Consider the following 24,877-nt stretch of genomic DNA (forward strand, 5'->3'; position numbering starts at 1 on the left):
CGAGGTGGGCGTGGAGCTATGCGCAGTGCTGTCACCCTTGGTGAGGGAGACCCAGGGAGACTGCAGGGCCCTGCCCGACACCAGGAGCTCATAGGACGATGGAAGAGGCAGTGACCTTCACGTCTCTGAGAGGGTCACAGGGTTCGGTGGGGGCCCAGAAGAGAGTCCAGCTCCCCCTGGGAAGCTCCAAGGGCAGGACCTGAGTGTGGCCAGTGGGGAGGAGCTTGCCGGGCAGGGATAGCACACGTGCCCAGGCAGGAAGGCAGGAGGCCCCGTCTCGCCCAGGAGTGTGATGGGGCTGGAGGGCGGTGGGAGGAAAAGGTGAGGAGGCCGCCCTGCAGGCCATGGGAGTCACTGAAGGAGTTCAAGAAGGGGGTGAGACTCAGATCTGCACTTTAGGAAACACTCTGGCTGTGAGCAGAGAACAGACTAGAGGGAGGTGAAGCCTCAGGCAGGAGCCCTGGGTCTGTCTGCTCCCTGCCCCACCCCCCACTGTGGGGACCCTCACACTCAGGCCAGGAGAACTCAGTGTGCCAAAGCCCACAGTTTCGGGGAGAGTTACTCATTGGCCCTGGGGGTGGCTAAGCTGGAAATCACTTCTAACCCAGGCGCTAGGGCCCAGAACGATGACTTTAGACACATTCGTTTTTATATAATTCATGCAGACAGTCTGGGCCTTGGAAGCCCGGGTCTGAGGGACGTTCAGTGAACTGAGAGGGAGGCTCATGCCCGGGGCCCACAGAGCATTAAGCCGCAGAGCGATGATGTGCCAGGGCTCATGGACGGGACGGGACAGCAGTGTCCCCCAGAGCAGAGCTCGGGTCTGTTTTGTTCTTCATTCCTTCCCCTCAACCCAGAACATGAAAGAGTCCATAGTAGACATAACAGCTGCTCAAAAATGTAAGAAAAACATTTTTACAGTTAGAAGAATAATGGCTCTCAAAGGAAAACAAAAATCTCTTCCGCCATTACCGACAAAGGTAGCTGTTTACTGTGAACACCTGAGAGTGTCAGATACGAAGTTCTGCACTTGACTCTCGGGTGGCTCTGTGACAGAGGTTGTATGACAAAGTCTGGAAAAGATCAAGGAGACCACATGATCTATGTTGTCCTTTTTTATTTCATTTTCATTCCAAAAAAGAGACAGGATAGAAAGAGATTAAAAATCTGATTTCATATTTGATCCTAAAGAAAAAGATATAACTAAATCTGTTCATAGTAACTGTTATATATCTACCATTAAAACTTGGGAATAATGTATTGGCCCCACAATAGTCAGGATCTATATTTAGATCAAGCACTTCATTGTTGGAAAACTGCTGAAGATCACTCCTGCATGTGCCGGGGGCCAGGCCTGCTTTATTTTAACTGGAAAATCTCCTTTACTTTTGCTAAACATTTCTCATCCATGGGAGGCTTCCTCGGGCTGCCAGGCTGCAGAAACTTCTTCACGGTGGGCAGGTTGCTGATTCTGGCTTTCAGGGCCTGCAATACACAAGAGCACAGCCTCAGAGTGGAGGCAAAGACCAAGCCCGTCATTAGCACAAGCCAGGGAATCTGAGACCCTCCTAGACGAGGACCACCTGAGTCTCCTCCATCGGCACCAGCAGGAGGCCGGGAACAGACATCCCATGAGACATGACGATAAGAGCAAGAAAATCCAGCTCAAGTGCATTTTCTTCCCTGTCTTCTTCCCTACACACTAATCCTGTGGATTCATGTCTCTTGGGCAACACAAGAAACAGTAATGTGTCTGCGCAACATCAGGACACATAAAGTCTCCAGTGAGGAAAGGCAAAGATACAGGAAAAGTGGGCAGGACCTGAAGACAGGAAATATAAAAGGTAAACCATGAGGCCAGTCAAAACCAATTTGCCCACCAAGGGAGAGAGAGAAATGAGGAGGGGGGCAGACTGTGCGGAGAGAAACACAATGCGTGAACGGAGGAGCAGGAGCCGAGGGGAGGACAACTGCTCACAGACTCAGGTGTGGAAGGAGAAGGACACTCCTGGGTAAAGGGAATCACAGAGAAAAGAGGACAGAATCCGTAATAGAACAGAGGCCTGGGAGAGAGGAGCTGATCCTGGGTGCCTCTCATTGTAAAAGACAAATCATCCTCTTGGGGCAGCATCCACTCAGATTGCTTTGACATAAGGAGATTCTTCTCATGCCTCAGACCAGGGCCTAGGAGCTAATTTTGGAGACGGGAGGGCAGCAAAGGCCTGGACAAGAATGGGGACCCAAGAGGCCAAATATTAGATTCCAAGAGGAGAAGTGTGGGCCTTCCATCTTGAGGGCTGTGAAAGAGATCACCTTCAGCAGAGGGAAGTTGGCCAGAAGGTTGGGGTCAAGCTCTTCAACAAGGTAGAGAAGTTCAACCAGATGAATGTCAGCTCTGCTCAGCCTGTTGCCAACCAGGTAGTCTTGTCCGTGGCTCTTTAACACCTGGCGAATTGGAGGAATAGCATTATGAACACAGGCAGAGGCAAGCTTGGCCCCCTGCTCCTCCCAGCTCTGTCCAGCCCGCTCTCCCTCCTCTGCTGCCTCACTGGGCGGATGTGGAGCTTCAGACCTTCTCCACCGGCCCTGAATCCCTGACACAGCGGGAGGAGTGGGCTCTGCTGTTCTTCCCTCACTCCTCAGCTGAAGGCCAGGTTCCCATTTTCTTTTCCCCTTCCCACATCTCTGGGGCTCCCTACTCGCACCATCCACTGGGCCAAGGGCTTAGCACCTGCTGCAACATGTTTCTGTTGGCCCCACACCCTAAACTCTGCAGCCCTGAAACTTCAGGATATGGCTCTTCATCTGTGTCTCTCTGTCTCTCTCTCCACACTTATCTTTCTCCTCCCTCCCTTGGGCAAAGTCTCCACCTTCACGTCAGCCTTCCTCAGTCTTCAGCAGACTATTTTAGAGTCTACCTTTCTCCTCTAGGCTGCTCTCCTCATTTCCTGGTCTATCTCTCTGGCACCTGAAATTACCCCGGGTCACCTCAACTCACCATCCCCTTACAACAATGGCTCTGACTCCTACCCGACCTGTGTCTGTCAATAACATTGGTGGAATATGTTCTAATTTGCCTGCTGAAGTGAATGGGGTGTGACTGCACTGATGTCTGCACCTGCTTTCAAATGCAGCAAAAAATAGTGTACTTGATTGGAGCAGAGAAGGATGGAGACAGATATGATTAAGCAAACGTCATAATTAAAGATTAATTTTTGAATGTAGGTGATTCGTATCTGTCAATTGATAGTATAGGTCTTTCAACTTTTATGTAATTTGAATTATAATAAAACATTGCAGAAAATATGTGATCTTTATTAAAAATATTGCAAACACATGGAAATCATAGACAAAAAGAGAAAAAACATGGCTGAACCAACTGAAGACCACAACATTGTGGCAATTACCCCTTCAGACTGTGTATGCATATAGAAGTAGGGATAAAAAATGAAGAATATATTGAAGAATCAAATGCCATATTGTGATTGTGCATCTATCTTTTATGTCATCACAGGGCTCTTTGATCTCAGAGGACAGATGTCCTCAAACTGCAGTGACTGAGGAGCTTGTCACCATGTGAACCTGCTAAACTCTCAGCACCACAAGGGCCAGGAGAGTGGATTTTCTGATTACTATTAAACTCTTCCCCACGTGAACAGGAGCTGACATAGTAGCAATTGAATGCATATTTGTTGACTGAATGAAAGAATTATTTGATGCTTTATAACGATGAGTGTGTCAGTGTTAATCCTTTTATTTATATGTAAGCCTCGTATATCTCTTACAATCATTTTTTGGTTCCTGATTTTTATTTAGCATGATTTCAGACAGTTTTGATCTTGAAATGTTCCGCTTTCCCTTCAAAGAGAAACATTAATTAAGCTAGTACTATGTGTAATGATGGAAATTTATGTCCTTAGTTTACATGACTTTCCTAAACGTCTAAGCAGATGCCCCCCCAAATTATAGATAATTTTCCCTTAACATTACTTCATCTGTCATTTTCTCTCCGTCCCACCACCCCATCTCTCTTTAGACACATCTCATCCATTCCCTGAAACTCTACCACATTCTCCTGATGGGCAGCTCGTCTCAAGCTGCCCTTTATAAGTTGCCAGAATATTTTCTGATGTGTTGCATTCATCGTGTTCCTCCTGGAACATAACCCTCTGTATGATGTTCTGTGGGATCTGCTCCAGTCTCTAGTGTGGCTCCCAGAGGCTTCCACAGCCCAAGATCCAAGACCATGAAATTCCAGGGAATAGAGAATTGTAGATTGGGTCCTAGTAAATTGAAGTATTGGTGGAAAATAATAACTTGGGTAAAACTGGCACAATTATTCCTCACAGTGGATTTTTGGAAAATGCCTTGAGAGTCAGGATGCTCCATTGACTAGTATTCAAAAGGGCTCACTGGAGGTGAGGGTCAATGCCGCAGGAATGCCCAGGCACTCCTTTTCTTACTCCTCTAATCGCAGTGCCCCCAAGATTCTGAACAGTGCACTCACTTTTTCAAACGCAGGCAAATAACGATTTGCTATTTTGTCTTTCATCTGGGTCATCTTGGCAGCTTGTTCGTTGGGTGGGCTTATGGACCAAAAAAGGTACATTTCATTCAAATCTGCCACACCTTCTACGTACATGTCAATCCTGAAAGACAAAAATGACCGAAGTGTCAAATGTCTCCTGCCTTAGATTCTATAGCTGAAAAATGTAAAAGAATGGGGTGTCATAGGTGGCAAATGAATTCACCTCCATTGGTTGCATTTTTATAGGCCAGTCATGGCCATGACTTTTACGTAATTTTCACATTTCATTCTACAACAAGCTATCGTGGTAGATATATGTCCAAAATTTTTGCTATACACGTGACCAAATATAAAGTCTCAGATTATGGGTGACCTTGCCTGAGTCACAGGCATGAGAGACTTTGGTGGAATCACTGCAAGTGACCACTGAAACTCTAGCTAGAGTTTGCCAGCTCTGCTGGGTTTGTTCAGTGCACAACTCAGTGTGATTCACATAGCCAAAAACCTGCCACTTAACTCACCTCCAGAGAGAGTCCCTGTCACAACCATCTCAGTCATGTCTCTCTCCCTCTCATCCTCTTACACTACCCAGCCTCACTTATGCCCAATGTCAGCAGATCTTCCAATGACTTTCCATAGAACATGGTTCCACAGCCCTCTCCATGTACTGTTGTCCGACACTGGCCATGTTTGCATTTCTCAAGACCTCACCTAAAGTATCCCCTGAAATGGTGTAATTCCTTATACACATCCCACCAGTCCATGAGCCTGGGTTTTTTTGCTTGTGTTCCAAACAGAGCTTCCTATAAGAATTTCTAAAAATAAAAGCTTTATTGACATATAATTCCACTACCATAATGTCATCCAATTCAAGTGTACAATTTTGTGATTTTTAGTAAACTCACAGAATTCTGTACCATCGCCACACTCTAATTCAGAATATTATCATCCCTCCCAAATGAACTCATATGTGCCTTCACAGGCATTCTAATTCTTCCTTCCCTCCAGCCCCAGGCAACCACTCAACTACTTTCTGTTTCTATGGATAAGAATGTTCCTGAGGCCGGCTCCGTGGCCGAGTGGTTAAGTTTGCGCACTCCATTGCAGCGGCCCAGGGTTCGGATCCTGGGCGCAGACATGGCACCACTCGTCAGGTCACATTGAGGTGGCGTCCCACATCCCACAACTAGAAGGACCTGCAACTAAGGTATACAACTATGTACGGGGGCGTTGGGGAGACAAAGCAGAAAAAAAAGAAAAAAGATTGGCAGCAGTTGTTAGCCCAGGTGCCAATCTTAAAAAAAAAAAAAAAAAAAGAATGTTCCAGACATTATGTAATGTGGAATCATACAATATGTGCCCTTTGTGTCTGGTTTCCTTATGTAGCCTAATGTTGTCAAGGTTCATCCATGTTGTAGCCTGCATCAGAGCTTCATTCCTTCCCATGGACAAATAATATTCCACTGCATGGCTGTACCACACTCTGTTCATCCATTCATCACTTGATGGATGGTTGTACTGTTTCGACTTTTTGAAAATATGAGCAACATTGTTATGAACAGTTGTATACAGGTTTTAGAGTGGATGTATTTTTGATTCTCTTGGGTACAAACCTAGTAATGGAATTGCTGAGTCTTATGTTAACTTTATGCTTAACTTTTGAACAACTGCCACAGTTCCTTACAGGATTTTAATTTTAATCACGTGGTCCCATCACAACAGAGAGCAGTCTCCCTCTCCCCGATATGGTTGTATTGACATAACCTGGCTGCTTCAGGTCTGTATCCAAACTCTTGATGTAACCCTAGCCGTTTGGGCTCAACCTCTGCTAATCGTTTTCAGATGGCCAGTCCACATAACTGGGTCATAAGATAGGTTCCAAGTCATCATTCTACTAATTTCTGGAACTTAGGAATTAGCTCCTTTGGGTCCTTCCCTAACCCAGCCTTATCCTCTAGACCCTCAGACACTTTGTCCCTTGTCTCTACCTGTGGGCTGGTGTCCAGCTCCTAAAAGCCTGAACACCTGGAGTCATGACTCCACCATCCTCCTGGTTTCTTAGTTGATCAGAGTTTTCAGATCTCTCTCACTGTGCCCTCTCCGTGGGCCGCATCCTCTTCTATAATCCCACTGGCTTGAGTCCACTGCAGGTTTCCTGTCCCTCATCCTCTAAGGTCTCTGCTGTACTGGACCTCATTCTATACCACCTAGGCCATGCTGCTGGTGACCATGATCCCCCTGACACGGTCCTGCTCCCTCAGGGAAGGACCTAAATTGTTCTTATCAATTGTTGATGAAAGAGCAGGAAAAATACCGTACAGGGCTCTCTCCTTGATGTCTTTCCCATAGAGGTTGTATTTGGCGGCGATGTAGTTGAGAATGGCTCTGCACTGCACCAGCTTCATCCCATCAATTTCCACCATTGGCACTTGCTGGAACATCAAACTCCCATCTTTTGAAAGAAGAAAAGGAAAAGTAGAGTGAAATGTTCTATGGATCACACTTTCAGATGAAAACCTGTTTTTTGAAATGACGGAAGATATGAAAGGAGACAAAAAATTACTAGCCAGGAACATTGGAAGGAAACAGCATTTTTACCTCTCTATAATCTTTTTTCTTATCAATCTGCCTTTTACCTTGTCACCTGTTCTTTCATTTATCTTTTATTTCCGCTCCGCTATATGGTAGGTCCCTGTATTTTTTTGTGTTTGATTTCTCTTCATGGATATTTTAGGAAGAGGTTGGGAAGAAGCTGCTACAGGGCCAACAGCCGTTTGCCATTTCAGTTGGGAAGTTGCCAAAATAAGTATATGATGCTACTGGCATTAAGGCCAGTACTAAGAGAGATTTCTACGGAGGGTGTTTTGTATGCTCTTCAAATCCCACCATCGGATAGTGTGTGCAGAGAAGCCCTGTTTTCCCAGCCACTATTGCAGGCCCTTGACTTTCTCTCCCTCCTCACAGGCTCACCTGGCCTTCCAACTAACCCAACACCATCTTGTTATCTGAGTCTGTAACACTGCTAGGACATCACCTTGTCAAACTCATCAGAAAGAAGAATTCCAGGCACCTACTGGACCTGTTTCTCCTCTTTTACTCTAATACTTGTGTTTAATGTCTTTGGTGATGGCGCTTTAGGATCCTGTGCTGGCACAGCTCAGTCATGGTACAGAAAACCAGGAGAAAGCAAAGAGAGGGATCCACATGGCATGGGGGATGGTCCTAGAGCAAATGCTCGGAGTCGTAGCTGTTCCTCGTCCTGAGGGAGTTGCAAGCACTGCTCATGGAGCGCCTGGCCCCCACCCCTCCTTCCATTTGAACCATTTCTCTCCCTCTCCTAGTCACCCAACTCCCAACGTACACACACATAGGCAATGCCTGGGGTTAAAACTTCAAATTATAACTTCTACTAGTTCCTCCCATCAGAGCAATTTAGATACTTGGTCTTACCGTTTCTTAGCTTTTCCAAGTCTTTCGAAGTTTCCAGAAATTCTTCTTCAAACTGGAAAGCAGAAACAGTAAATGAGTTCTTGTTCTTTCGTTCCATAGCATTACAGAAGTTTACACTTGAATGGCCCCTGTCTGGACATAATAAGCAAAAGGAAGATTTCTGACCTGGGAGGGCGACAGGGGAGTGTGATCAGGGTGACTGGAAATTTAGATTAGAGCCATCAAGGAAAGAGCATGTGTGGCGGCAGCTAACAGCTCATTCTTGCAGTGTCAATTCACCGCCACTCTGTTTCCACCTCTGTGGATGATCCTGGTCGTTGGGGAGGGGGATGTCACGGAGGTAGGGGACTGGGAAGTTCCTCTAGTTATGGGGTTTTCCTGTCTCAGGAAAACCAGTCTGTCCAGGAGAGATCACAACAGGACATGGTGTGTCCTCTAGCATAGGGTACACCACGGGGCATTGGCCATCTCCGATGCTGTCACCAGGAGGCTTTGCTGTCATTGACATCACTCCTTCCCACGAGGCCCCGCTTACTATAAAATGAGTCCTGGTTGCTGCACAGCTTTAACTCTATGGATTCAGAATATCCTCTCCTTGAAAATTGGGACACACTAGGTTAGAATTCCTAATTGAAGAAAGGAAAAAGAGTTCTCAACCTACTTAAAAACATTTTTTTTAATGAAAAATCTTTGATTTCAGATATGACTGGCTGGATTTGAATGTCATTTCATACATGTAGTGAACTCCAGATGTTAGGCATTTTACTGAATCTTCTCATGTCTCAGTATCCTCCTCTATATAACGAGTATAGCTATGGTACCTACATTATAGTTGTGTGAAGATTAAATCAGTAAGGTATGCAAAGGCCTTCAAACAGTACCATGTATACACTAAGTGTTCAATCAACACAAGTTGTAAGGATTTTTATAAATGGTTGTTGTTTCATCATAGTGTGCTTTTTTTTAAATTAACGCCATCTAACATTGCTGAACCTATACTCCGTCCTTGACCTACATTCAGGATGTAGACCTTGGTGTAGATTCTCTTCTCCTGAGGCAAGTCTCTCTGGTTGGACGAGCAGTCAGCAGCGAGCCCGTCAATCTGACCAGAAGCTCTGAGTGCTTGTGGGGTTACAATACAAATATGAAAATCAGTAACTATATGATCATGCAGTTTACTTAATCGGCAGAATCGATCAAACTAAAAGTCAAAACAGACCGATGTCAAGAAAACGGATCTCAGCGTTGATGCGACTTGGTTCCAATCCAAATTCATGCATTGATGGTGTAAAGCTTGGAAATCTGAGGAATTTTAACTTGTCCAGTGGAAGCATTTATTGTGGATCCACATGACTCCACAGGGTCAGACTATAGAGATAGTGAGGTGTGGGTGCAGAAATTCCTAAAGCACCCAGTTCCAGACAAACATAAGGGGTGGTGGTTGGTCGTCAACGGAGGGCAGCCAAGATGGGATGGGTTGGCCAATGAGACAACATTTGTGAGGCTGATGGAGACGGATGGGATGGTGAGGACCAGCCTTTGGGCACAGAGAACCCAGAAGCCCTGACCAAGAGCCTTTGGTAAGTCATGCCCCACCCATCTTGTCAATCAAGCTGATGGAGAAGATGAAGGCTGGGATGCTCTCAGCATCTCCCCTACTTCACCCTCCTGTGCTGAACTCATCCTGCCCAGGGCCTCTGAACACATCCCTGAACCCCACAGCTGAAGCTGGGATACAGGGAAAACGGGTTATGGATTTATAGAGAGAAAATGACCTGGAAGGGCACTATTTGGATGTTTTGTGTCCTTGTTCCTTCATGAAATTGAGAGAGGATCAGGCTAAAGTCCCATGCATCCATGCAGCAATCGAGAAAGTGTAATCCCACGGCTTCAGTAAACATGTTGTTACGAGGCTGAAGGGAGCACAGTAGAAGTTCCTATCACAGGACACCACCTCACCTGAAACAGTTGTTTTCTGCTCCTACCTGGTGGATGAGATCCTCTGAGTCTGTCCATGACTTCTCCCCAGGAAAACCCTCCCAGAGATGCTGGTGCCCCTATCTGGACCGAAAAGTGTTCTTCTCAGTGACACCTCTAGAGGCAAGCACTCAACAGAGTCCCAGGGAAACCTACCAGCTTTCCACTGGGACTATGGCATTTTGACACTGTAAATGCTTGGGTGTCCACCTAGATGCTCCTCCCTCCTTTTAATCACCTCCTTACTAGTGTGCAATCTCACTAGAATGTAAGCTGCCTGAAGATGGCACCCATGTCTGTACTGTCCATCCATGTATTCCCAGGATCTAACAGAGGACCCGGCACTTAAAGGTGCTGAACACATTCACTGATGAGTGAGTGTATGACATCTTTCACTGGCAAATTATTATAATTCACTCTTCCCTATATTACCGGTCATATCTTAAATTTAATTATATTTTATTTTAATGTGAAATATTTTTATCTTTTCATTATGGAAATTTCTAGCAAGCATAAAAATGAACAAAAAAGCACAAAGGTCCCCCTTGTGCCCTTCACCCAGCAGCAATAATTATCAACTCAAGCCAGTCTCCTGTCACCATATGCCCACTACTCTCCCTCATTTGTAGTAATTTAACAAATCAGAAATATGATACATTTCATCTTTAAATAATTCAGTCTGTACCTCTACAACATAAAAATTATTTAAAAAATAACCACAGTACATTATCACACCTAGAACATTAACAACTTTTTAATCTTATCTAGTATTCCATGATGTTCCTCTTTCTAAGTACTGAATAAATGTCCTAAATGATATTTTACAGTTTGTTTAAATCCAAATCCAAATAAAGCCCACACATGGTGGTTAGTTACTTAGCTTTATTTTAATTGTTTTTGCTCTTTGATAACAAGAAATTCTAATAATATATTAGGTCAAATCCATTCATCTCTTTTAATCACTGAATTTGTTGTGATGCACAACCTCTTGTCAGGTCATTTAGAAAGAATAGTCTCCTAGCTCATGGGAGAAAGGACTTTGATAGTCAGTTTTAGATCGAGCTTAAGATGACTGAACTCAGAACTGACCTCGACTCCAGCAGCAGCCAGGAGCCACCGGATTGGCTCCATTCGGCCTCGTCCATCAAAGTAGTAAAGCTTGGGCTTCGCTGCCATGATGCTGTCTCCTGGGTTCTCTACACCTGAATGAATGAATGAATGAAACAACACAAACAAAACTGCACTTTAAGATACATGGTTAACAGCACCAACAATGCTGAAGAAGGGTCTGCTTCCTTCCTGGCAGACTTAGAGAGTCCCTAGGATTTTCCTTGGCTCAAATTCTCACAATCAGCAGCCAGCCCCAGGAAACTGCACCAAACCACTCTGCAGTCTCCACTGGGTGAAGTCTGGTGTCTTGGCAGCCTAACAGGTGAGAGTCTGGGGTAAGGATGCATGAGTGGGTGTCCAAAGTGGGGGCAGGATCAGAGAACTAATATTTATTGAAAACCTCCTCCTAATGATCCTGACAGAGTGCTGATCCCTTTGGCTACATTATATCTTTAATCTCCTAACAGCTCCAGGAAATAATTGCTATTATGCGCATTTTTCACTTAATGAAATCGAGACTCAAAGGTTCAACACCACGCCCACAGTTATGCTCCAGGAAGTGATGGACATGGAAATCCACCCCGGACTGAAAGGAGGGTGGAGCTGGAACACCCACAGATGCAGGCCCTGGGAGCCTGTGAGGGCCTTGGAATCAGAGACCTTCCCTGACAGCGAGGAGGCTGAGGAAGCAGAGTTAACACTATGTTTGTTCCAGAGCTAGAATTAGGGCTCAGAGTCAGTTAGCTGTAGCTCCAAAAATGCTAATCCTTTCCACACACGCAGGATGCTGATTCCTTCCTTTTTTTTTGGAATTCTACATTCTTCCTCTACTTGGTGCGTTTTGTAATCAAGAAAAAAGGGATGTTACTGCATCAACTTTACAGTACATGGAGAGGAGCCAACATTTGTTCAATGTCTGGCATACAATGGAGGCTCCAAAATTTATCTTCACTCCATCCTACAAAAATAAGCTGAGGTGGAGTCTGTTATTATTCTCACTTTACAGCTGGGGAGACAAAGATTTCTGGAGTAACTTGCCCAATTTGGTGGTGGTCCTGGGACTCAAACTCACTTCTATGTGAAACCAAAGTCTAGGACTCATCTTCTGTATTAGCGTTTTTCAAAATATGCATAACCATCCTTCAATGGATTGTGAAATGCACTTATTTTTAAAATGAAATAGAAGACAACAGAAACTATCTGATGTGCTAAATGGAGACAAGGTGAGCATCATTTCAGGAGTTTCAGCTTCAGTCATAAGTGTGTTGCATGTGTGAATGTGTGCACACTCATTTGGTCACTGTGATGGTAAGAGAGACACTGGTTGTGTCCAGTCAGCAAACTCTGAAAGCCCTTGTTCCATCCCAGGCTCTGTGGGTAGTCAACATAGAAGGGTACCAGAGACTGACACTCAGCGGCTACAACAGCAGACATGCCTGGTTCTCTCATGGGTCTGAGTGGAAGCACACAGGACCCGTTACAAGCAGGAGTCCCAAAGCCAGGACTTAGGGAGGCACACTGGCGTTTTCTCTCCAAACATCAGGCTCTGTTTAGAAAACACTAGGATTCTTCTCACAAAATTTTATTGTTGTGGAGTTTGGGACAAAAATACACTCTTTACCCAATTCATGTATCTCTGAAAAAGTGTGTGTGACTTCAATTTTAGATATCAAAATGTTTTCCATATCCACATCTTTAATGGGGGACTCAATAATTTAACCTTTACAAAGTAAAAAATCCTTTGGAAACATACTCAATCAAGTCATCTTTCTTGTAATTGGAGATATTGGAGTTTGCACTTTCTTATCAAGGATAATGGTGGTGCTATGAGGAACAGAATGAACAGGACACTAAAGCCAGCACTAAGGTGGGCAGTGTGTTTGCTGTGGCCTAAGGTTCACTGGGCCAAGTGACTCACACCTCACAGCTCTCTTTCCTTTTCACTGAGGATCAAGTTACAAAGGGAAAGGAATTCTTATCTTGGATAATATTTTATCATAACTTTCTTCCTTATAAGCAGCCTTCTTCACTGTCACTAGGAGGTTTCCAAATGCCTCGTAGACTGGACTAAAGGTTATCATAAAACCTTGCCTGGTCAGGTGACATTAGCAAGATGGCAGAGTGAGCTGTTCCCTTTATCTCTGCCTCTTCAAACTTCAATTAAATGGACATTCATTGATCAATGGAGGATAGCCACACAGCACAATGGCATACCTGAGACCCAGACAGCTATACATCTGAAGGTGGACTGACTACCCTCTGGAGGTGGTGGAGATAGGTGAGTATTCTCCAGGCCCCCACCAGCCCTGTGCATGTATGCGGCTTCTCTCCTGGCTGGAAAACCCATAGCACTGCTGCAGCCCAGAGGGTGGGAGTACACCTTGGTGCAACTGTGGCAACAGGTGACAGCAGCTCTGACCCCCACATGATCACTTTCATTTCGCATCGGAGAGGCGAAAGTGCCACCACAGTCCCAGGGAGGGGCTCAGGCTCTGATCCCATGTGGAGGGCCCACCCACCAATCATAAGTTCCAGTATGACCTAAGAAGAAGCATTGGCAGATCTGCATGCCAGAGCAAATGATTTCCCAGCCCCTGTGATGCCAATAGCATTGCTCTGGCCCTAAAGGTGGGAGCACACCACAGAGGGACTGTGGGAGCAGGTCGTGGCAGATCTCAGCACATGCATGATCACTTTCCCATTGAGTGGGAGAGACTACAGTGTTGCTGCAGTCCCAAGAAGGGGCTCAGGCTCAAACAGGCACAGCTGCCAGGGATCATGCTGTGCTCATAATACACAGCTCCTGTCCCCCCTACCCCCAGTGGTGCTGGGTGGAATCTGTGAACAGTTACTACCACTATTTGAAGGCACAAATATTCCCCCATCGAATAGTGTGAAGAGTGTATTAACACTGCAGGCAAGAAGGGAAAAGACAAACACCCAGACGTCAATCCTGACAGCACACAAATTTACAATCTGACTGACAGAGAATTCAAAATAACTATCATTAAAAAAAAAACTCAAAGAGTTACAAGAAAACTCAGAAAGTCAGTTCAATGAAATCAGAAACAAAATTATAAGCAGAGGGAAGTCTTCACAAAAATTATTGAAAATATATTTTTAAAAAAATCAGAAATGTTGGAGATGAAAAACATAATGAATGAGATCAAGAAAATGTGAGAGTCCTTAAATAACAGAGCTAGAATCATGGAGGATGGAATTAGCAATTTAGAGGACAGAAATATAGAAATGCTGCAGGTGGAGGAGGAGAGAGAACTAAGACTCCAAAGGAAAGAAGAAATTCGCCAAGCAATATCCTACTCAACTGGGAAATGCAACATAAGGAATATAGGTATCCTAGATGGAGAATGGAGCGGAGGGCTCATTCAAAAAAATAATAGCTGAGAACTTCCCAAACCTGGGGAAGGAGCTGGAATTACAAGGAAAAGAAGCTAATAGAACTCCAAATTACAACAATGTAAGAAGACATTCTCCAAGGCATGTATTAGTAAAACTGGCAAAAGTCAAAAACAAAGACAAAATATTAAGGACAGCAAGGCAGAAAAAAATAACCTACAAAGGAACCCATATCAGGATTTCAGTGGATTTCTCCACAGAAACCTTAAAGGCTAGGCGAGACTGGAATGATATATTCAAAATTCTGAAAGACAAACAGCTTCAAACAAGAATACACTATCCAGTGAAAATATCCTTCAGATATGATGGAGAAATAAAAACTTGCCCAGGTAAACAAAACCTGAGGGGGTTCAGCACAACCTTCATCCCCTAGAAATGATCAAGAAGACCATCATACCTGAAAAAAAATGGAAAGGTTGACAAAGCCTTCAGCAAGGAGATAAATGGACAGAGAAAAATCGGAAAATTGCAGCTCTCAATCAGAACAGGTTAGCAAACACTTAATTAGAACATTCAAGATAAAGACAAGGAAAACATCAAGAATACCTATAATCACTTCGTTTTAACCACAAACTCACAGCACAAAACAGAGTAAGTTGTGACAACAATAACTGAGAAGGAGGGTAGGAAAGTGATGGAAGCTGCTTAGGCTAAGGAAATAAGAGGCTATCAGAAAATGGACTATCTCATCTATGAAATCTTTTACACAAACCTCATGCTAACCACTAAAAGAAAATCAGAACAGAGACACAAATGAAAGGGGAAAGTGAGAATATCATCATAGAGAACAAACCACATTGAACTGGAAGTCCCATATACACAGAATAAGAAACAAGTGAAATTCAGTCACCAGAAAACAAGTGAAAAATGGCAGCATCAAGCCCTCATATATCAAGAATCACTCTAAATGTAAATGGAGTGAATTCTCCAATCAAATGACACACAGTAGCTGGATGGATTAAAAAAAGAGACCCAACAATATGCTGCCTGCAGGAAACATATCTCAGCTCTAAAGACAAACACCAGCTCAGAGTGAAGGGATGCAAGATGATACTCCAAGCTAAACGGAAACAAAAGAAAGCAGACGCTGCCATACTTTTATCAGAATAAGCAGACTTCAAGATAAAAAGGCAAGGAGGGACACAGAGGGATAGTATATAATGATAAAAGGGACACTCCACCAAGAGGACATAACACTTATAAATATATATGCAGCTAAAATAGGAGCAACAAAGTATATAGCGCAAATATCAACAGACCTAAAAGGAGATATTGACAGCAACAAAATAATAGTAGGGCACCTTAACACTCCACTTACATCAACAGATAGATCATCTAGGCAGAAAGTCAACAAGGAAATAGTAGGATTAAATGAAAAATTTGACCAGATACACTTAATAGATATATAGAGAATACTTCATTCAAAAACAGAAGAATACGTCTTCTTCTCAAGTGCACATAGAACATTCTCAAGGATAGACCATAAGTTGGGAAACAAGGAAACCCTCAATAAATTTAAGAAGATTGAAATCACATGAAGCATCTTTTCTGACCATAATGCTATGAAACTAGAAATCAACTATAAGAAAAAAGCTGAGAAAGTGACAAATACATTGAGATTAAACAACATGCTACTCAACAACAAATAGATCATTGAAGAAATTAAAGGAGAAATCAGAAAATATCTGAAGAAAAATGAGAATGAAAATACACCATACCACCTCATATGGGATGCAGCAAAAGCAGTCCCAAGAGGGAAATTCATAGCAATACATGCACACTTTAACAAACAAGAAAAATTTGAAATAAGTAATCTTAAACCATACCTAACAGAACTAGAAAAGAAGAACAAACAAAGCCCAAAGTCAGCAGAAGGAAGAAGATAGTAAAAATTAGAGCAGAAATAAATGAAATAGAAACCAAAAAGCAAAGTAGAAAGGATCAATGAAACAATGAGAGGCTTCTTTGAGAACATAAACAAAATTGAGAAACCCTTAGCAAGATTCACTAAAAAAAAGAGAAAAGTCTCAAATAAATAAAATTTCAAATGAAAGAACAGGGCTCAAGCCCCACGGCTGAGTGGTTAGGTTTGTGCGCTCTGCTTCAGCAGGGCAGGGTTTAGCTGGTTTGGATCCTGGGCTTGGATACGGCACCACTCATCAAGCCATGCTGAGACTGCATCCCAATTGGGTAGAAGGACCCACAACTAATAATATACAACAATGTACCAGGAGGCTTTGGGAGAAAAAGGAAAAATAAAATCTTTAAAAAAAAGAAATGAAAGGAAAGAAATTACACTACATTCCACAGAAATACAACAGATTATTAAAGAATACTCTGAAAAGCTATACACCAACAATTGGACAATCTAAAAGAAATGGATAACTTCTTACATTCAGAAAACCTCCCAAAAGGGAACCAAGAAGAATTAGAGAATCTGATTAGACCAATCACAAGTAAAGAGACCAACATGGTAAACAAAAACCTCACAAAAAAATAAAAGTCCAGGACCTGATGGCTTTTCTGGAAAATTCTAGCAATCATTCAAAGAAGATTTAATACCCAGCCTTCTCAAACTATTCCAAACAAATTGCAGAAGATGGAACACTTACTAACACATTTTCCAAGGCCATCACCCTGGTCCCAAAGCCAGACAAGGAAATCACAAAGAAGGAAAATTACAGGCCAATATTGCTGATGAACATAGATGGAAAAAATCCTCAAAAGTATTCATAAAACAAGGGGCCAGCTGGTGAAGTACTGGTTAAGTTCGTGCACTCCACTTCAGGAGCCTAGGGTTGGCTGGTTTGGAAGCCAGGCACAGACCTACCCACTGCTCATCAAGCTAAGCTCTGGTGGTGTCCCACATACAAAATAGAAGACTGGCAGAGATGTTAGCTCAGTAACAATCATCCTCACCAAAAAAAATAAAAATTTGGCAAACCAAATACAGCATTACATTAAAAGGATCATAGACCATGATCTAATGGGATTTATATCAGGGATACAGAGATGGTTCAATCTCTGTAAATCAATCAAGGTGATACAGATTATTATCAAAAGGAGGAATAAGAATCACATGTTCATCTCAATAGATGCAGAGAAAGCACTCGACAAGATCCAACATCCATTTATGATAAAAACTCTCAATAAAATGGTTCCAGAAGGAAAGTACCTCAATATAATAAAGGCCACATATGACAAACCCACAGCCAATATCATACTCAGTGGGGAAAAACTGGAAGCCATCCCTCTGAGAACAGGAACAAGACAAGGGTATCCACTCTCACCACTCATTCAACATAGTGCTGGAGGTTTTGGCCAGAGCAATTAGGCAAGAAAAAGAAATAAATGGTATTCAAACCAGTAATGAAGAAGTGGAGCTCTCGCTGTTTGCAGACGACAGGATTTTATATAGAGAAAGTCCTAAAGAATCCTTAGGAAAACTATTAGAAATAATTAACAACTATAGCAAAGTTGCAGGGTACAAAATCAACTTTCAAAAATCAGCTGCATTTCTACACTCCAACAATTAACTTAACAGAAAGAGGACTCAAGAATACAATGCCATTTATAATCATAACAAAAGGAATAAAATATCTAGGAATAAATTTAACCAAGGAGATGAAAGATCTATACACTGAAAACTATAAGAAATTGTTGAAGGAAATCGATGCTGACATAAAGAAATGGAAACATATTCCATGCACCTGGATTGGAAGAATAAGCTTAGTTAAAATGTCCATGCCACCTAACGCAATCTATAGATACAATGCAATCCCAATCAAAATCCCAATGACATTCCTCACGGAAATAGAACAAAGAATCCTAAAATTTATATGAAACAACAGAAGACCCAGAGTAGCTAGAGTAATCCTGAGAAAAAAAGAACAAAAGGGCAGCATCAAAATCCCTGACTTCAAAATATACTACAAAGCTATAGCAATCAAAACAGCATGGTACGGGTACAAAAACAGACACAGAGATCAATGGAACAGAATTGAAAGCCCAGAAATAAAACCACACCTACACGCAGCTAATCTTCAACAAAGGAGCCAAGAACATACAATGGAGAAAGGAAAGTTCCTTCGATGAATGGTGTTGGGAAAACTGGACAGCCACATACAAAAGAATGAAAGTAGACCATTATCTTTCACCGTACACAAAAATTAACTAATGGATCTAAGACTTGAAGGTAAGACATGGAACCATAAGACTCATAGAAGGAAATATATGTACTACACACTTTGACATTGGTCTTAGAAGGATCTTTTCAAATACCATTTCTACTTGGGTAAGGGAAACAAAAGAAAAGAGAAACAAATGGGACTATAGATCAAAAAGCTTCTGTAAGGCAAAGGAATCCAGGAAGAAAGTGAAAAGACAACCCATCAACTGGGAGAAAATATCTGCAAATTGTATATCAATAAGAGGTTAAATCTTCAAAATATATAAAGAACTCATACAACTCAACAACAAAAAAACGAACAACCCGTTCAAAAAGTGGGCAGAGGATATAAACAGACATTTTCCAAAGAAGGTATACAGATGGCCAACAGCCACATGAAAAAATGTTCAACATCACTAACTATTGGGAAATGCAGATCAAAACTACTATAAGATATCACCTTACACCTGTTAGAATGGCTATAATCACCAAGACAAAAAATAAGAAATTTTGGAGAGGATGTGGAGAAATGGGAAGCCTCATACACTGGTGTTGGGAATGCAAACTCGTGCAGCCACTGTGGAAAACAGTATGGAGATTTCTCAAAAAATTAAAAATAGAAATACCATAGGACCCAGGTATGCCACTACTGGATATTTATCCAAAGAACTTGAAATCAGCTATTCAAAGAGACTCACACACCCCTGGGTTGATCGCTGCATTATTCACAATAGCCAAGACTTGGAAGCAACCCAAGTGCCCATCGATCGAGGACTGCATAAAGAAGATGTGGTATATATATATATATAATACACACACAATGGAATACTACTGAGCCACGAGAAAAGACAAAATCGTCCCATTTGCAACAACATGGGGAGACCCTGAGGCCATTATTTTAAGCACAATAAGCCAGACAGAGAAAAACAAACACCTATGATTTCAGTTATACATGGAAGACAAATAAGTAAAGGGACAAAGAGAACACATTAGTGGTTACCAGATGGGAGGGGGGTTGGAGAGTGGCCATAAGGGGTAAAGGGGCACATTTCTATGGTGACTGACAAATAATAATGTACAACTGAAATTTCGCAATGTTTAAACTATTATGACACCAATAAAAAAAACAAAAAATACAGGATCTGAACCCAGATTGTCTGGATTCAAATCCTGGCTCTCCAATTTGCTGGCTGCATGAAGAAAAACTTTGCCCGGTCAACAGAAAATGAGAACTAGAGAGATTCGATGAATTGCCAAAGGTCACGCATGTATGTACCTGATTCACACTTACTGTCCAGCAAGTGTGTCCACCCTTGACAACAACCCAGGAAATAGCTTCTAATGTCCTATTTTAAAGATGAGGAAACTGGAGTTCATAGACACACAGTAGCTTCACTGGGCTCAAACATTCGTCCTCGGATGTCAAGCCACGTGATTTCAGGTTTCACTCCCCGGGTGAGACTTAGGCTCTCTCTAGGCTTCTCTCTGAGACTCTTGTTTGGTTTTCCCATTCGGAATCCATCACCAACTAGCGGTTTAAGAGGAGGGAGAGAGGGAACCATGGGATTCTTGAGTTCCTCTCTGTCAGCTGATTTTAGGGGCCTGATAAGAAGAAACATTGATAAAAATGTGCCTTGCTTTTCTTTGACTTCCTAAAACTCTACTGTGAGTACGCTGAGGACCAGCATAACTACAGTTAACCTTAATAGGTGAGAGGGCTTACGTTCCTCAAATGCATGTGTGCATGATAATTCCAGGGGTAAACTAAAGGAGCGATGCTGGGGTCGGGGGGCGGGTCCTGATTACAGTGCTTCTTAGCAGAGAGAAGGGAGACTGGAGCCAAAGCCCAGCTACTTTCCTCACGAGGAACACAGACCCTGGCAGGTTGTTTTATCTCTGCACCGCAATTTTCTCTTCATAAGATAGACTTCTCTCTACTTTTGAGGACTGTGGAGAAAGTTAAGTGAGATAATGTACAGAAAAATTCATCATAGGGATCAGAAAACCAACTTCCCTCCTGCTCCCAGTTCCTGGGAGATGAGTGAGTTGAACACACCAGGAAGCATACGTGTCTACTTTCTTCTGTCTGTCTGTGTGTCAGTCTGTCTAGTTCTCATTCTGTCTGCCTATCTATCCATCTATCTGTCTATCTATGTCTTGACAGAGCTCCAGTGGGAATAAAATTACACATAGTTTATACATATATATACACACATATCTCCAGACTTCTTTTCAAATGTCATTTAAGGCTCCTTGTATTTAGCTCATGTGGAAAGATTGGTGATCTTCACGGATGACTTAACCTGCATTGCAGGAAGATTTTGGCAAAGGTTCCCGGCTCTGGCAAGTCATTACCCACAGCCTTGCATAGCCCCAAATGCAGCAGATCCCTGGTCCTGCCCCTGGACCCTGCACCCCACATGCCTCTCTCCCCTGGCCCGCCCCACTGCCACTCACTCCCTGATCCAGGCACTCTGGACTCTGTCTTGTGCCCAGGCCCCCTGTGCATGGGTTCCAGCCATTGGAATAGAGGACCCACTGCTTGGTTCTCCAGCTGTTCTCAGCACTCGGGTGGGTCTCCCTGTCTACACTTGATGAAATGATCATGTCGCTCCAGCGTCCTCTTGCTTACCTGGAAACGCACACATTCCACTGATCCTTCTCTGACACTAATTTCTGGTTTACATGTAGATGTATTTCCTTATTTAAAAAATTTCCTTCAAACTTCTGCAGCCAACACTGCTTGAGCAGTTTTGGGTGCTGAGAAACGAGGGCTGGTCGGGGACAAGATCCAGCCTGACCTGCTCCCTCACCTAAAGGGGTTAAAGTCTGTCAGTAAAGCAGGTTTGTGGACAACTGACAGAGCACAAAGGGCCCAGCAGGGACTTTACTCTGGGTGGTTCCAACCAACAGTCATGAGTCTCACAGCCAAGCAAGTCAGAGCAAGGTGAGGAGGCTGCCAGGGGAGACAGCTGAGGGGCTGCTGCGTCTGCGCAGGGCGCTCCCTCCTCCCGGGCAGCATCCAGTCCCAGCTCCCTCCTCTCTCCCCACGGGGCTGCCTTCCTCCCCTGCACAGGAGGCCCCGCCTCCCCCTGTCACACTTGCTCTCCAGAGAACCTTGCCTGGTGCTTTTCATCGCCATTGCAGTACCTTCTCCCATAGTCCTAGAGCTTTCCCCGTGGGTTCTCTCGCGTTCGGACTGCTCCGGGACTTTCACATCATCTCCCTGAATCTCTCCGTCTCTCCTGTGTGAGAACTTTCTTTTTTCTCCAAGACTAATACTTATAACAGTTCGTGGCTGACTAATGTTCTGATGTGAATGACTCGTCCCTTCTATCTAGGTGAATTCCTGTGCCTTTTAAGAACTCATTCTACACCCTCTGATTACCTAGTTTTGCCATCAAGACTTTCATGCTGGGGAGTGTGAGAGGTCACGTCATCCAGGGACTCTTAACAGGGGGTGATTTTGCCCCTCCAGCCCCAGAGGACACTTGGCAACCTCTGGAGACATTTTTGGTTGTCAAAGCCAGGAGGGAGGGTGCCACATCCATGGGGTCGAGAGCAGAGATGCCTCTGATTGGAGTGGGGCAATGCCTCGATGTACATCTTAATGCTTCTTATCCACCCTCAGTCCTTCTGCATTTTACCCAGCTCATTTGTCACCTGCCATGTTATTCCAATAGACACACTGAGTGGATATTTAGCTGGCACTACCTTGTGGTGGACTGAAGTTGCCTATTACATCCGTGTCACCTTCCCAGGATAAAGTTTTGTTGAAAAATACAATTTTCAACAAGAGAGTCATTCATCTCTATCCATTTGCTCCTCTCGTTCGACTCTGCAGCTGCCACCAGCACTAGGATGGAAGCTGATCTTCACATTGTGTTTTTTAACAAGGACAGAGTGAAATGAAAAGAAAAAATGAGAGTCGAGTATTGATGAGACTATCATTTCCTGTAAAATGTGTAAGCAAACCATCACTGGAGATATCTTAAAGGTGTAAACTTTGCAAATTTGAGGAAAATGGACGTTAACACTATTCTCAAGTGCATTCCTTAAAACTAATTAAATGTAGGTTTCTATAATAAACATTTTTTAACTAAACAAGAAAAGACAATGGACAGGACAGCTCCCCAGGACAAAGCATTACTCAGCCCACAATGTGAACAGTGCCAAGACTGAGGTCACCCATTCCAGCCATTTTCAGGGTTTGCCATGAGTTGGTGGGACGCCAGAGAGAGCATAACACTTGCCTGTGAGCTAATCCCAGCAGAGACTGAACTAGAATCTAGTTCTGCTCACCTTCAGACTAGTTTATTCCTGTTATAATCAATCTTAACTTTGAATTTTTACAGCCTACCTAGCATTACAACATTACAGTTCACAACTCTTGTGCGTCAACTCCTTCTGTAGAGAAAGTAACTTCAGCATAAACACCCACATTCCCTCTTGCACAGGTCATATTCTCAGATAGCCTAAAATGGTATCATTCTTTTTCTCCTCCTATCATGTATTTGCTCATATCTGAATTCTCCTGCCCTAGTTTTCAAAATTTTTCATTTTTACATTTCTGCAAAGATGATCCAACAGCAATTGAATAAATAACTCTTGAACTGACCCCAAGAACACCAAGGGGGCATGATGTGAGTCTAAAACAGATTTTTCTTGTGCTAAGGATACAGTTTAAAGTATTTTTGTGATGACCTAGATGTGAGGATGTGAGGCAGGTATGAAGATTCATAATATCAGCACTTACCTTCTGAAATTCTGTCTCCCACTTGGCTCAGCAGCTCAAGGCCAGCCCCTCAGGTGTTCACAAGGTGTTTTTATAATGGAATAACTCCTCCCTCTGGAATGGGTGGAGCCCAGTCAAGGAAAAGCCACTTCTACAGAGTTCAGGGGTTCAGAGTTCATGCGAGATTAGAAGAAAACTGCCAAGTCATTCTCTCACCACAAAACAATTGGTTACTATATTTCTTTTCAAAGTAAGAATTAAAAGATAAGACACAAAATTTCAGCACATTTGCACTCTCTCTGCCTGTCAGTGGGGTATGGCTTTTTGAAGAAACTTACTGTGAGGTTTTCACGAATTGGATGGAAGGACAGAGGCAGATGAGAAACCTCTGCCATGAGCAGAGCAGGAGCTGATGTCAGGAAGGGGCAAGTGGAGCTTTGGAATACTTTTATATTGGGTCAAAGACAAAACAGAGAACACCTGATTAAATGTGAATTTCAGAGAAATAATAAACAATTTTTTAGTATAAGTGTATCCCAAAGATTGCATGCTACCCATCCAGTGTAGGCATCCCCTGCCTCAGCAATTGCTGACAATTTTTTTCCTCCATACCCTGTAGTGGGTGGTATGGTGGGCCCCTAAAAAGATAGGTCCATGTCCAAAAACCTGCTACCTGTGAGTGTGAGCTTACTTGGAAAAAGGGTCTTTGCAGATGTAATTGAGTTCAGGAAGTGAGATGAGATCATTCTGGATTCTCCTCATGGGCCCTAAACCCAATAACACACATGTTTACAGCAGAGGAGAAAACACAACACACAGAGGGTGAGGTGAGGTGAAGATGGAGTCAGAGGTGGAAGTAATGTGTCCACGAGCCAAGGAAGCAAAGAACGCAGAAAGCCCCCAGAGCTGGAAAAGGCAGGAAGCCGTCTCCCTGAGGCATTTTGGAGGAAGCGAAACTCAGCTGACACCTTGACTTGGGGCTTCAGGCCTCCAAAAGTGTGAGAGAGTACATTTCCTTGTTTTAGCCACCCAGCTTGAAGTAATTTGATACAACCACCACAAGAAACTAATATTGACTCCCACAAACGGCTCCCACTTTTATGGGATTATTTTGAAACTAATCCTGGACAGCATATCACTCCATCTATCAACAGTTTACTGCGTTCATCTGTAAGAAGTAAGGACTCTTTTACTAAACAGAAGCAGACTATTAGCCTATCACGCTAACTTTTTATAATTCCTTCATTTCATTAAATATTCAGGATTCTAATTTCCCCCAACAACTCATGAAGGTTTCCTTACACTTGGTTTGATAGTATGGGGGAAGGTAAGAGTATATAACAAAGCATCAAATGCTATATTGTAATACACATATTTCATTTAAGTTGTCATGGGCCTCTTTGACTTCAAAGTATACATGTTCTAGAAACTGCAGTGACTGAAGAGCCTGTCACCATGTGAATGTGCTAAACTCTCAGCACCACAAGGGCCA

At 43.2% G+C, this 24,877-nt stretch overlaps 1 protein-coding gene across 3 annotated transcripts; it reads right to left on the reverse strand.

The window, feature by feature from the left end:
* Nucleotides 1-1,097: 1,097 nt before the first annotated feature.
* On the reverse strand, nt 1,098-23,583 carry LOC100056462 (glutathione S-transferase A1). Of its 3 annotated transcripts, XM_070245666.1 has the most exons (8): nt 23,407-23,539; nt 11,045-11,157; nt 9,964-10,039; nt 7,979-8,110; nt 6,848-6,980; nt 4,508-4,649; nt 2,314-2,445; nt 1,098-1,485 (listed from the first exon to the last, which is right to left on the reverse strand). In XM_070245666.1, the coding sequence occupies exons 2-8, from the start codon at nt 11,129-11,131 to the stop codon at nt 1,360-1,362; spliced, it is 828 nt and encodes a 275-aa protein (XP_070101767.1). In that variant the 5' UTR covers nt 11,132-11,157; nt 23,407-23,539; the 3' UTR covers nt 1,098-1,359. The 3 variants fall into 3 exon arrangements, with proteins under 3 accessions (XP_070101767.1, XP_001503123.2, XP_070101768.1); XM_001503073.5 differs by lacking the exon at nt 9,964-10,039 and having other exon boundaries at nt 7,979-8,030; nt 23,407-23,583; XM_070245667.1 differs by lacking the exons at nt 9,964-10,039; nt 23,407-23,539 and adding an exon at nt 21,283-21,511 and having other exon boundaries at nt 7,979-8,030.
* Nucleotides 23,584-24,877: the final 1,294 nt, after the last annotated feature.

Source organism: Equus caballus, chromosome 20 (assembly GCF_041296265.1).
Source record: "Equus caballus isolate H_3958 breed thoroughbred chromosome 20, TB-T2T, whole genome shotgun sequence".
Classification (NCBI taxonomy): domain Eukaryota; kingdom Metazoa; phylum Chordata; class Mammalia; order Perissodactyla; family Equidae; genus Equus; species Equus caballus.

Bases quoted from the DNA above. Each gene is read 5' to 3' on its own strand.
- LOC100056462 (XM_070245666.1), bottom strand. From the start codon at position 11,131: ATGGCAGCGAAGCCCAAGCTTTACTACTTTGATGGACGAGGCCGAATG. The intron at 6,981-7,978 runs GTAAGACCAAGT...TTCTTTCAAAAG, and splicing joins CTTGGAAAAGCTAAGAAACG to ATGGGAGTTTGATGTTCCAG. The intron at 2,446-4,507 runs GTGAGTGCACTG...CCAATTCGCCAG, and splicing joins ATTTGCCTGCGTTTGAAAAA to GTGTTAAAGAGCCACGGACA.